Here is a 14426-nt window from a genome sequence, read left to right on the forward strand (position 1 = left end):
ATCAGCTGGGGTTCCTCAAGTAGAGCAGGGAGCAGAGCCCAGCTCAGACCGTGGTAACCTTCTGAGAGACAGCCGAAGCTCAAAGTCTGCAATAACCACAAGTGTTACCGACTCTGGCACTGCCCTAAACTTGTGGAGGGTGCCCTGCCAAGACAAGTGCTCCGAGGAAGTGTGGCTTGTGGGGGTGAGCAGTACGTGGCTCTCACCCCCACTGCCCAGGTAAACACTGGGAGGTTGTGTCAATAAGAACTTTGGTCCCTGGGGCCAGGCTCTTTATCCACTGGCAACCAATTGCCCCCCTCCTGCTGCTTCCTCCTTCATTGGGTTTGGCCTGCCTAGATTTCCAGAGTTTTGCTTATATTCCCATTTGGGATGTGGAGCCACCATGGGAAGAAATGGTTGTTTTATTTATTTTTTATTTTTATTGTTACTATTTTTAAGTAAGCTCTATACCCAACGTGAGGCTGGAACTCACAACCCCAAGACAGAGTCTCATGCTCTACTGACTGAGCCAGCCAGCTGGGTGCCCCAAGAGATGGCTGTTTTATTTTTTATTTTATTTTTTTTAAAGATTTTATTTATTTGACAGAGAGAGAGACAGCGAGAGCAGGAACACAAGCAGGGGGAGTGGGAGAGGGAGAAGCAGGCCTCCCACAGAGCAGGGAGCCCGACACGGGGCTCAATCCCAGGACCCCGGGACCACGACCCGAGCCGAAGGCAGACGCCCAACGACTGAGTCATCCAGGTGCCCCGAGATGGTTGTTTTAGATAGGAGAAAAAAATATTTTCCTTCAGGCCCCAAACCAACATGTGGCTCAAATAGCCAGCCCATTATTCTCAGTTCAACGAGCTGTGTGACTGGGAGATGGAAAGGGGGGAAATGGGAGTGCAGACCCTCACTTGGGCTAATGTCTGAAACGAGGTAGGACTTTTCAATGGGTTTCCCTCTTTCCACTACAAATACCTTTCTTATTCTTAGGCTGGTGTTAGACTGAAGGGCGCAATACCGGGTGAGAGATGGGAGAGCGGAGGGAGATGGAGAAGGTGGTAAAAAGCACACTGCAGAAAGAGATGCATGGGATAAACAGGGACTCAGGAGAGGCTTTCCACCACTGTGGTGCTGTACTGGGGTGGAGTGAAGTGTACGAGAGAGGCCTTCCACCACTGTGGTGCTGTACTGGGGTGGAGTGAAGGGTAGGAGACAAAGGGTGTGTGATCAAGGGGTGGCACCCAGGGGGGCTTCAACTATATTGGTAATGTTTTTTCTCTTAGAAAGAAAGGCTGGTAGTGGGTACTTGGATACTCATTCTATTACTTTTTATACTTTTGTGTCTGTGTCTGAAATATTTTACATGCAATGTATTTAAAAGTACTCCAGAATTAGGAAATGAGTTCTGTTCTCCATTCTACCACTACTTTGCCGGGTGACCCTGGGAAAGTCATTTCACCTCAGTTTATGTATCTATAAAATGGACAACAATGTCTCTAAATTTTGCCACCGTAGTTCTCCTTTATCATTTTTCCACCATGCTTCACATTCTGATAAACTATCTGGCAAAAAAAATTTTTTTTAAATTGCATTTATTGATGTTCGAACCCATTTCATTTATTCATTATTATTTTTAAGAAGGCCTGAGCCCAGCAGGCCATGAACTCCCTGGCAGGCAAAGGCTGGCTGACAGAGGACGGACTGTAAATGGGCAGATCACACCAGACTGTCAGGGAGCCTACTGTACATCATGGTCCCATTTTAACTAATTAAAATATTAGGTCAGAACTTCTGATCAGAGGCGTCTGGGTGGCTCAGTCGTTAAGTGTCTGCCTTCGGCTCAGGTCATGGTCCCAGGGTCCTGGGATCGAGCCCCGCATCAGTCTCCCTGCTCAGCGGGAAGCCTGCTTCTCCCTCTCCCACTCCCCCCGCTTGTGTTCCCTCTCTTGCTGTGTCTTTCTCTGTCAAATAAATAAATGAAATATTAAAAAAAAAAGAACTTCTGATCAAGGTTCTCAAAGTCTCAAAATGACCACAAAACATTTATTACATTCTAGCCAAGAGCAAGGAAGCCTAACTTACTTAGTCTTATTACACGTATAACTTCCTAGGTTAGGTGTTGGTAAATATAATAAGAGTTCAGCTTCCACATCCCTGTTATTGTCTCTGTAAATATCCCTGGTTATACAGCACTTCACTAAGTGACATCTTTCTATAACCCCATGAATCAAGTCAGGAAGGTGCGTGAAAGTCCTTAGAGAGCCTCACCCTTCCTAACACATCTTCAATGAGAGAAAATCCCAGACCTAATTTTTTAATGCACAACCTTAGAATGCCAGTTTCAGGAAGACTGGAGCAAACGGAGCCAGACCCAAAGCTGGGCATTCCTCAGAGCCTAATATTTTATGTCTGCCTTGATAGATTTGAAAATGAAAGTTGGGGCGCCTGGGTGGCTCAGTCAGTTAAGCGTCTGCCTTCGGCTCAGGTCATAATACTGCCTTCGGCTCAGGATTGAGTCCCACACATCAGGCTCCTTGCTCCGCAGGGAGCTTGCTTCTCCCTCTGCCTGCCACTCCCTCTGCTTATGCTCTTTCTCTCTCATTCTCTGACAAATAAATAAAATCTTAAAAAAATAAAAGAATGAAAGTACTATGTCATCACAGCAAAAGTTACTCTTCACTGACAGTCAGTGCTACCTCACTTATCCCCTCAACTTCCACTATGAAGTAGGCACTATTATCTTCCTTTTTTTTTTTTTAAGATTTTATTTATTTGAGAGAAAGATAGCATGCACGAGGAAGGGGGCAGAGGGAGAGGAAGAAAGACAAGCAGACTCCCCACGGAGCAGGGAGCCCAATGTGGAGCTCGATCCCAGGACCCCGGGATCAGGACCTGAGCTGAAGGCAGACACTTAACTGACCGAGCCACGCAGGCACCCGTTTTCCTTTTAAAAAAGAGAAAACAGGGGTGCCTGGGTGGTGCAGTCAGGTAAGCACCCGACTCTTGGTTTCGGCTTAGGTCATGATCTCAGGGTCATGAGATCAAGCCCTGCATCCGACTCTGGGCTCCATATTCAGTAGCAGAGTCTGCTTGAGATTCTCTCTCCCTCTTCCTCTGCCCCTCCCTCCTGCATAAGCACTCTAAAATAATCTTTTTTTCTAAAAGATTTTATTTATTTATTTGACAGACAGAGAGCGAGCGAGAGCAGGAACACAAGGAGGGGGAGTGGCAGAGGGAGAAGCAGGCTTCCTGCTGAGCAGGGAGCCTGATGAGGGGCTCGATCCCAGGACCCTGGGATCATGACCTGAGCCAAAGGCAGACACTTAACGACTGAGCCACCCAGGTGCCCCACAAATAAATAAATCTTTAAAACTAAATAAAGAAAGAAGAGAAAACGAGGCTCAGAGAGGCTAGGGACTTGCTTAAGAACACACAGCAGCTAAGTAGCAGAGTGAAGGGATTCAAACCAAGACATCAAAGCTCATTTTCTTGCTTCAACACCAAGCTGCTTCCCTAATGAGAATCCTCTCTGCTGACAGTGGAGCCTGATCACTGGCCTAAATAGGTTATGAGAAGCCCTAAAGCCATTTAGAGCAAAGGAAGGAATTCGTCTCATCTTGGAAGCAAATAAGATCTTGTCAATTCAAAGAGCAAATACTGCACTTCAAGGGGGCAGCAGCTCCTGGAGTTTTAAGTGGTAAAGAAGCCTGATGCTTTAAAAAAGGTCTCTGTGGTTCTGTAATCATTACAACCACACAATTATTGTAACAAATAAACTTTCTGCCTTGGGAATCAGACTAGCTTGTGGCCAGTAGCAACAAGTGCCACAGATTTGCTGATATTTGAAATAAGCTGTTATGAGCTAATCAAAACTTCTTCTGGACAATGTTGTTTCCTTGTTTTATTGTATGAGATATTAGGTGCTGAGAGGTAATTTCTAAAAAAACACAAGGGAGAAGTCAGATACGATAGTTTTCCTCCCAAATTTCAACACACTTTCTCCCACAGCTGAAATAATCCCCATGATTCCTACAAACTGAGTGTAGCTTCTGAGACGCTACCTGCTCTGGGGTTCAAGTCTCAGGAAGCAGAGACAGAATCACCTCAACTCAAAGATCACATCATCTAGAGTCTGTTCTAAGTGGCCACTCGATTCTGAATTAATACTCACAAAGTGAGAGCAGTTATACTTGTAAGGGATGACACCCAGTCCATTTTACAAAAGAAAAATCTAAGGGCAAATGACCTGCCTGGTCAGTTAGGAGTCAGAGCTGGGGCTTGTATCTCCTGTGTCCCTCTCCCAGGTCAGTGCTTTTTCCATTACAACATTCACAGTTTCCTTGGCATCGTGTTGTGAACTGAACTAGACAAAGATCAAACTCTATTCCTTATAATCAAGATACAAGGAAAACTAGACTTGAGAAAAAAGCAGCACTTTGGCATCCTTGAGAGGCAGGGGAAATCAGGTGTCTGCTGAATGGGAGATACTAGGGAAGGCAGGGCAGACCTCTGCAATTCAAAGGCAGATCCAACTGGGGCCTCGAGAGTAAGGAGGGAACAGAATGGACTTACATCTCTGCATCTGCTTGCTGTACTCGGACATGTTATCTGGGCGGATGGAGCGCAAGAATTTAATGTAGTCGTCACTGTGGTACTTGGTCATCTCCTCAGCATTGGCTTTGTGAGGGCGCTAGAGGGCAGAGGGGAGAAAGGACGCGTTATTCCCGACCATTGCCAATTGTCAGTCTTCAGTCTGCTCTGAACACCTGTATCTGCCCAGCACTGAGCTAGGTGCTGTAAAGGTTAAAAAAAAAAAAAAATTATTGATTAGATTAAGGCCTCTGGAAACTTACGATCTATTTAGGCACATAAGATTATCAAAGGAGAGAGTATCAGAAGACCCTGACTGCAACTCTGGCTCTGTTGCTTACAAGTCTACCTAGTGAACCTCAATTTTCCCATTTACTAAATAGAGGCAACTTCTACCTCACAGGGATTGTGAGAATTGGATGAGATGTTAAATCTCTTTGTAAATTATGAAGTGCTTTACAAAGTCTTATTTCTTTTTAATATTAAGTATAACAATATATAGTTATGGGCCAAATGGCTCCAAGAGTTCAAGAAAAAAGGGTGACTAACAATAACTGAAATAGGAAATCTTTCCATAAATCATCATCACACCAACAAATCTGATCATACCCTCCCCACTGAAGCTTCCTTGACATGGTAATTTCTGGATTATCCTAACATTCTGATTCATCTTTCCCTCTTTTTAAAAATTCTCTTCTCAGGACGCCTGGGTGGCTTAGTCGGTTAAGCATCTGCCTTCAGCTCAGGTAAAGATCTTAGGGTCCTGGGATCGAGTCCAGTGTCAGGCTCTGCACTCAACCGGGAGTCTGTTTCTCTGTCTCCCTCTGCCCCTCCCCCTTCTCATGCTCACTTTCTTTCTCTGTCTCAAATAAATAAATAAATAAATAATAAAATCTTAAAAAAAAAAAAAAAACTCTTCCTGTCATCCCTTAAAGATAGGTCTTCATCTAAGATGACCCTCTGCTTTTCTAACTACCAATACCTTTCTAGTTTTTAAAGAATTTTCAATACACACCTAACATTGTTTACCCTGAGCCAGGCACTGTATGCTATTTTGTGATCCTTACAACAACCTCTTAAACTCCGTGCTCTTAGTACCCTCACTTTGCCCACAGGGAGGTTAAGTAATTTGCCCAAGGTCACACGGCTGGTAAATTGGACTAGAAACCCAGAGGTCTGGCTGCAGGCACTAGTTGACTCTTGTTTCATCCTCACTTAATATAAGGAGGGATGTAAGACTAAAAGATGGAGACTGTTTTATATAACACACCCACAGTGAAAGAAGCAAGACTTGGCTCCAAATACTAAGTTGTTTTTACTATATTAAGCCCTTTACCCTCATGGCAATGTTGTGGACGGAGCTTTGACTATCTCTTTTGCATAGATACCTGCCCACACTCACTCCATCTTGATTTCTGCTCTGAGCTCCAGATCCACAATTCCAACAGCTTCTCAGCCAGCTCCACCTGTGAATCCTAGAGGCACTTCAAATTCACCTGAATCTAACAACTTATAGAGAGCTCAGAGGCATTCAAACTTCACTTCACTTCCAGACTTCTCTTGTACTATTTTAGTTAATGACTCCAACATCCACTCAGGCTGAGAAACTAAGTATAATCCTTAACTCCACCCTTTCTTGACTTCCATTTCAATCCACTGCCTATCACCTTCATTATACCTCCGCCATAATCTTGACGGCATCCACCGCCTTATTTCTCTTATGCTCTTCTTTTCCAGGGTTCCCAACTTCACCACCATCCACCCAATTACTCAAGACAGAAGCCACCCTTAATTCCGCACTCCTGATCTACTACATTCAACAAAGACAAGCCCATCTCAAAAGCTGCCTCTTTTATGAAGGAAAAGCAAATCTTGCTCTAAGAACCTATTTTCATCCCAGGCCACAAAGTTCCAAGAAATATGACCTCACAGTCAAAAATCACAAAACATGCAGGGGCGCCTGGGTGGCTCAGTTGGTTAAGCGTCTGCCTTCATGATCTCAGGGTCCTTTCTAGTTTATTTTTATTTCATTTTACTTCTTATTTATTTTTGTAATTAAGTCTTTTTATTTCATTTTTTATTTTTTTAAAGATTTCATTTATTCATTTGAGAGAGAGAGAGAGAGCGAATGAGCATGAGTGGGGGGAGAGACAGAGGCAGACGAGCTCCCCCCTCAGTGGGGAGTCTGCTTGTTCCTCTCCGGCTGCCCCTCTCCACTGCTTGTGTTCTCTCTCTCAAATAAATAAATAAAATCCTTTAAAAAAAAATCACAAAACATGCAAGGAAACAAAGCACTAAGAGTGAGGGCTCACAGAAACAACGAATAGCAGAAAGAGATTTAGAGACCTTGGATATATGTTTAAATTAAAAAAAAAACTGCATTACATTTCTATATACCAGTAAACAATCTAAAAGTAAAATTTTTAAAAGATACAGTTCATGAGAGCATTAAAAAGAAATACTTGGGGAAAAAAATTTAATGAATGATGTGCATGACCTTTACGGAGAAATTTATAAAACTTTAGACTGATAGCCAAAATCTCAACAACCCATCAACAGCTGAATGAATAAACTATGGTATATTCTACAATAAAATACTACATAGCAATTAATATGAACAAACTACAAAAAACAGATATTGTATAATTCCACTTACATCAAGTTTGGCAAAACTGAACTATATTGTATTAGGGATGCATATTTAGGTAATTAAATTATGAAGAGTGAGGCGCAATTAATAGAAGTCAGGATTCTGGTTACCTCTGCAGCAAGAGAAGCAGCTGTGATCAGGAAGGGGCATAGGTAGGGTTCTACTTCTTGCACTGGCTGGTGTTTACATGCTGGTTTACTGTATATCAATTTGTTAAATTGCACGTGTTTTATATACTTTTCTGTACATGTATTATATTTTATAATAAAGAAGCTAAAAGAAGCCTTTATGGAAGACATTTAAAAAGAGTTAATGGGGTGCCTGGGTGTCTCCGTTGGTTGATCCCGGGGTCCTGGAGTCGAGCCCCACATCAGGCTCCCTGCTCAGCGGAGAGTCTGCTTCTCCCTCTGCCTCTGTCTCTCCCCCCACTCATGCTCACTCTCTCTCTCTCTCTCTAATGAATAAATGAAATCTTTAAAAAAATAAAAAATTAAATAAAAAGACTTAATTACAAAAATAAATAAAAAGTAAAATAAAAAGTCCTAAATAAATGGAGATATGCCATGTTCATAGACTCAAAGACTAAATATTCTCAAAATATCAATTCTCCCTAAGATGCTATAAAGATTCAATAAAATTACAACCAAAATCCCAGCAGATTTGTTTGTAGTACTTGACGAGTGAGTTCTAAAATTTATATAGAAGTACAAAGGGCAAATAGCAAGTCACTTTTTTTTTTTTTTTTAAGAACAAAGTGGGAGGACTTGTGCTACTAGATATCAAGACCTACTGAAGAGTTATTACCATTAAGCCACTGGGTATTGGCATATGGGTCAATAAGCAGATCAAGTCAACAGAACACAGAGCCCAGAAACAGACCCATACACAGTGCCTGGCACAAAGCAGGTGCTTTAAGTATTTGTGGAATGAATGAACAAATATGGACATCTCATATATAAAAGAGCTGGCACTTAGGTCAGTGGGGAAACAACTGACTTTTCAGTAAATCAGCTGCAATATGGGAGAAAAATTTCAGTGGATTCCTACCTCAAACCATATTTAAAAATCAATTATAGGGCGCCTGGGTGGCTCAGATGGTTAAGCGTCTGCCTTCAGCTCAGGTCATGATCCCAGAGTCCTGGGATCGGGTCCCACATCGGGCTCCCTGCTCCTTGGGAACCTGCTTCTCCCTCTGCCTCTCTCTCTCTCTCTCTCTGTCTCTCATGAATAAATAAATAAAATCTTAAAAAAAATAAAAAATAAAAAATAAAAATCAATTATAGATATAGTAAATACATATATGTGAAGGCAAACCTATAAAGCTTTTATTTTTTTAATTGTTTTTATTTTTTAAGTAAGCTCTTTGCCCAACATGGGGGCTTGAACTCACAACCCCAAGACCAAGAGCCACATGCTCTTTACTGACGGAGCCAGCCAGGTGCCCCCTAAAAAGCTTTTAAAAGATGAACTTAGGAGAATACCTTAAGAGTTGGGAAGGACTTTCTTTCTTTTCTTCAGTAATCTCCACATCCAACATGGGGCTCAAACACAATCTGGAGATCAAGAGTTGCATGCTCTTTTGACTAAGCTAGCCAGGTACCCCCAGGGAAGGATTTCTTAGGACACAAAAGCACTTATAAAGGAAACAATTAATAAACATGCCTATATTAAAATCAAGAATTTCTCTTCATTAAAGATATATTAGAGTGAAAAGACAAAACCAGAATAGAAGATATTCAGAGCAGGGCGCCTGGGTGGTGCAGTTGGTTAGCGTCTGACTCTTGGTTTTGGCTCAGATAGTGATCTCAGGGTCATGGGATCCAGACCCATATCAGGCTCCATACTCAGCACAGATTCTGCTTAAAGATTCTCTCTCTCTCTCCCTCTGCTCCTCCCTGCCATGTACTCTCTCTCTAAAATAATGATTTTTTTTTAAATAAATGATCTTAAAAAAAAAAAGATATTTAGAGCAATATACTGATACTGGACTATCTATACTAGAATAAAGAGCTACTACAAATTGGTAAGAAAAAGAAAGCCAGGGCGCCTGGGTGGCTCAGTTGGTTAAGCAACTGCCTTCGGCTCAGGTCATGATCCTGGAGTCCCGGGATCGAGTCCAGCATCAGGCTCCCTGCTCAGCAGGAAGTCTGCTTCTCCCTCTGACCCTCCTCCCTCTCATGTTCTCTGTCTCTCATTCTCTCTCTCGCAAATTAATAAAATCTTAAAAAAAAAAAAGGAAAAAGAAAGCCAAACAACCCAAAAAAGGAAAATGGGCAAAAGAAAAGACATTTCACAGTAGAGGACATACAAATGGTTAATAAACATATGACAAGATACTCATTTTCATTGGTCATTAGTGAAATGCAAATCAAGACCACAATAACATACTATTTATACTCATTTGGTTGGCAAAATTGAAAGTCTAATTCCAAGTATAGGAAAGGATATCAATCAAGGTATCTTTTTTTTTTTTTTAAGATTTTATTTTAAGCAATCTCCACACTCAGTGTGGGGTTTGAACTCATAACCCCAAGATCAAGAGCCTCACAACTCCACCAACTTAGTCAGCCAGGTGCCCCTCAAAGTATCACTTACACGTTGTCAGTGGGAGTATAAATTCATTTGACCACAATGAAAAGCAACATGGCATTTAATATTCATATACCCTACAGTCCAGCAGTTCTAGTACTAGAGAAACAGCCAAAAGAAACTTTTGCATACATATACTAAGAGACATGTACAAGAATATTCAAAACACTGTTCCCAACATTAAAAAATGAGATACAAATTAAGATCATGGGAGAAGGGATAAATTGAAGCATAATAACAAAAAATTATTCAACAGAGGAAAATGGAAGAACGACAGCTATATGCAGCAAGGTAGATGGATTTTACTAACATAATATTGTGTGATAAAAGCAAGTCACAGGGGGCACCTGGCTGGCTCAGCTCGAAGAGGATACAACTTAAAAAAAATTTTATTTATTTATTTATTTATTTATTTAAGGGGGGGATAAGAGGGGAGGGGGTGAGGGGCAAAGGGAGAGGGACAGGGGAAGCAGACTCATGAGTTCGAGCCCTACGCTGGGTGTGGAGATTATTAAAAATAAATAAATAAACTTTAAAAGGGGGGGGTGCCTGCGTGGCTTTTTTAAAAAAGTTCAAAAACATGTAAATAATTACTATATATTGTTTAGGCATATACACACAGGATAAACATTTTTTTTTAAAGATTTTATTTATTCATTCATGAGAGACAAAGAGAGAGAGAGAGAGAGGCAGAGGGAGAAGCAGGCTCCCAAGGAGCAGGGAGCCTGATGCGGGACTCGATCCCAGGACTCTGGGATCATGACCTGAGCCGAAGGCAGATGCTTAACCAACTGAGCCACCCAGGCGCCCAGGCTAAACATTTTTTAAAAAGCAAGAGAATAATAAACACAAAATTTGGAGAGTGACTGGGGTGTAGGAATACGGATGTCCGTAGCACCATTAAAATATTTAATAATGAATAAACAAACAGTAAAATACATATTTTAAAAAGAAGACCAAAAATGTAACTTCTGTTGATGCTTATGAGCCAAGGATAATGTTTATTCCAATTCTGTATAGCTAGGGTCCAATTAAAACAAAAACAGGCAATCAAACAGGAAGACAGGTAAAAGGCTGGAAAAGGGACTTTGGAGGCTGTCTGGGGGGCTCAGTCGTTAAGCATCTGCCTTCGGCTCAGGTCATGATCCCAGGGTCCTGGGATCGAGCCCCTTATCGGGCTCCCTGCTCTGCGGGAAGCCTGCTTCTCCCTCTCCCACTCCCCCTGCTTGTGTTCCCTCTCTCGCTGTGTCTCTCTCTCTGTGTCAAATAAATAAATAAAATCTTTAAAAAGAAAAAGAAGAAAGAAAAAAAAAGGGACCTTAAAAGGAAACCTGGGGGCGCCCGGGTGGCTCAGTCAGTTAAGCATCTGCCTTCAGCTTGGGTCATGATCCCAGCGTCCCATGATCCCAGCAGATTGAGCCCCTCAGGGAGCCCGCTTCTCCCTCTCCCACTCCCCCTGCTTGTGTTCCCTCTCTCGCTGCCTCTGTCAAATAAATAAATCAAATCTTTAAAAAATAAATAAATAAATAAGGAAACCTGAATGGCCAATAAACATAAAAAAGATCCTCAGTCTCCCTAGGAATCAAGGAAATACAAATCAAAACAACAGTAAAATATCATTTCATGCCAAGCTAAACTGACAAAAAATTAAACATGACAAAATCAAGTGTTGGCAAGGACTTAGAGCAACTGCAATTCTTCCGTGTTGCTGGCAACTGGAAACCATTTTGACATTAATAAGGGTAAATATGTGCATATGTCCTGTAGTATATTCTTTCAGTGAAAATAAATTCAGCTATGTGCATCAACATGTATGACTCTTCAGGAACATGTTGAGCAAAAAAGGCAAGTCACATAATAAATTCTGTAGGACTCCATTTACATAACATTCAAACATGTAAAACTAGAACATGTATTGTTTAAGAATTCATGCTGGTAAAATTATCTTTAAAAAGCAAGGAAATAATAAGCCCCAAACACAGGGCAGAGGTTAACTCTGGGGAAGAGAGCAGACAGGATCAGGGAAGGGCATATCGGGGCTTTAGCAGTCATGGCAATGTTTGTTTTCTTCAACTAGGCGGTATTAATTGTATTGTGATTCTTTATACCTTCCACATATTTTATAAAAATTCTTTCATATCTACTCAATATTTTATAAAAACATTTTTTAAAAAAAGCACAAAAGAACAGAAGGCGATGAATAAGAAGCCTGGGAATATACAAAATTAGCATCCAAGGCAAGGAAGAGAGCAGAATTGTTGATTATGTAAATAGGAAGGTTCCTGGATGAAAAATGAGGATATAGATTCTGAGAGAGATTAATTAGATGTGTGGAGGCAGAATTGGGGGAGGGACCAACTGTGTGAAAGACTTCAACTTGTCTTCTTCAGGTATAGAGATAGAATACAGCAACTTTTTTTTTTTTTTAAGATTTAAAGTAATCTCTGCATCCAACATAGGGCTCAAACTTACAACCCCGAGATAGAATACAGCAACTTTTTTTTTTTTAAGATTTTAAGTAATCTCTGCATCCAACATAGGGCTCAAACTTACAACCCCGAGATCAAGAGTCACATGCTCTACCAACTGAGCCAGCCAGATAACCCAGAATACAGCAACTTCTATAAGAAGTCTAAGGAGCTTCTTCCAGGACTGACTCTCAAAAGCCATCAATTTAAGGAGATAGTAAATGGCTATTTGTGCTTTGGGAAAGGAATACTAGGATCACAGCCCAGAGAAAGGAGAAGATAGAAGGGATGAATGCACAGAAACACTGTTGGGGGGAGAGGATCAAAGATTCATACTCAATGGAGAGGTAGGGCCAGAGAAGGAAATGGATCACATTAAACAGAACAAGTCTAGAGATTTAAGAAAGAGATTATACTGGAATTTTGCTTTAGAAGTTTACAATAATACCTACAGATGAAGAAATTTCCAATAAGGTATTATTATCTCTATGACAGCCACTGTTAGATGCTTCCCAAAGAGCCATTCTCTCCCTTCTTGTTAACCAGATCTCAATTTGGTTGGGTGTTAATGTACTCAGCCAAAGGAATCAGATGTGATTAGTCTAAGCCAACTGCTGGTGAATGGTCTAAGGATGGCAAATGACTCAATGAGATTTAAGGGGAAATCTGCTGGGAAACTTCTGGGAAGGGTTTTTCTCTTTATTTTTTTTTTATTTTTTAAAAGATTTTATTTATTTATTTATTTGAGAGCGAGAATGAGATAGAGAGAGAGCATGAGGGGGCGGAGGATCCGAGGGAGAAGCAGACTCACTGCTGAGCAGGGAGCCCAATGCGGGACTCAACCCTGGGACTCCAGGATCATGACCTGAGCCGAAGGCAGTCGCTTAACCAACTGAGCCACCCAGGCGCCCAGGGTTTTTCTCTGTAATAAAAAATGGAGAGGGGCACCTGGGTGGCTCAGTCGTTAAGCGTCTGCCTTTGGCCCAGGTCATGATCCTGGGGTCCTGGAATCGAGCCCCGCATCGGGCTCCCTGCTCCACGGGAAGCCTGCTTCTCCCACTCCCCCTGCTTGTGTTCCCTCTCTTGCTGTCTCTATCTCTGTCAAAAAATAAAAAATGAAATCTTAAAAAAAAAAGGGGGGGAGTGTGGGGTAGGAATAGTGGAGAATGATCCATTTGCCTCCAGTTCCCTTCCTCTTTGTATTCTGTTGTACAAACACATGATACTTGGAGCTGAGACAGCTATCATGGGATTTCAAGGCAAAAAAAAAAAAAAAGGATAAAATCAAATAAGCTGGGGTGTCTGGGTGGCTCAGTTAGTTAAGCGTCCAGCTCTTGATTTCGGCTCAGGTCATGATCTTATGGGTCATGAGACGGGCCCTGCATCAGGTTCCACGCTATGTGGGGCATCTGCTTGAGACTCTCTCTCTCCCTCTCCCTTTGCCTCTTCCCTCTATCGCTTGCTCTCTCTCTAAAATCTTTAAAAAAAAATCAGTAAGGTAAGGATGGCTGAGCAGGGTAGAATAAGCCTGGGTCCCTTATGACATCATCAAAAAAAAAAACGGGGACCATCTACTTCTAGGCTTCTTGTTAAAATATTGCTTAGGTGGGCACCTGGGTGGCTCAGTTGGTTAAGCGTCCAACTCTTGATCTCAGCTCAGATCTTGATTTCAGGGTTATGAATTCAAGCCCCGCACTGGGCTCCACACTGGGCATGAAGCCTATATATATATTGCTTAGGAACAGGGAGAGGACAAATGGACACATAAAGACCCTGGAACCAGAGAGATCCGGGTTGGAGTCTTACCTCATCTGTTAATAGCTATGTGATGTTGAACACATTAATTATCCTCTCTGACCTTGTTTTCTCATCTATAAATTAGGGTTGCAATAAGGATTACATGAAATAACAGGTAGCCCTGGCCTACCACCTAAGCAATCTTCAATAAATGTTAGTCTATTTTTCCTATTACTTGAAGATAGGATCCATTTTTTAATATCTTAATATCACTCATGGAGGTTAATATAGTCCCTGGGGTAGGAAAGTATTCAATAAAAATCTATTGAATGAAAGAAAGAAAGAGGGCTTGAGGTAACTTTTTTTTTTAATTTTTAAAGATTTTACTTATTTACTTGAAAGA

The 14426-nt window shown here is 41.5% G+C and overlaps 1 protein-coding gene across 1 annotated transcript in view; it reads right to left on the reverse strand.

The window, feature by feature from the left end:
- Positions 1–14426, reverse strand: part of HDAC1 (histone deacetylase 1) — a 31156-nt gene that overhangs the window by 8786 nt on the left and 7944 nt on the right. The window contains exon 3 of the mRNA XM_028113700.2: positions 4562–4679. Within this exon, the coding sequence (XP_027969501.1) occupies positions 4562–4679 (118 nt within the window). The remainder of the gene's footprint in view (positions 1–4561; positions 4680–14426) is intronic.

The sequence above is a fragment of the Eumetopias jubatus genome, unplaced genomic scaffold, assembly GCF_037043125.1.
Source record: "Eumetopias jubatus isolate StellerSeaLion01/CBP00866 unplaced genomic scaffold, mEumJub1_p1.0 scaffold_4, whole genome shotgun sequence".
NCBI lineage: Eukaryota > Metazoa > Chordata > Mammalia > Carnivora > Otariidae > Eumetopias > Eumetopias jubatus.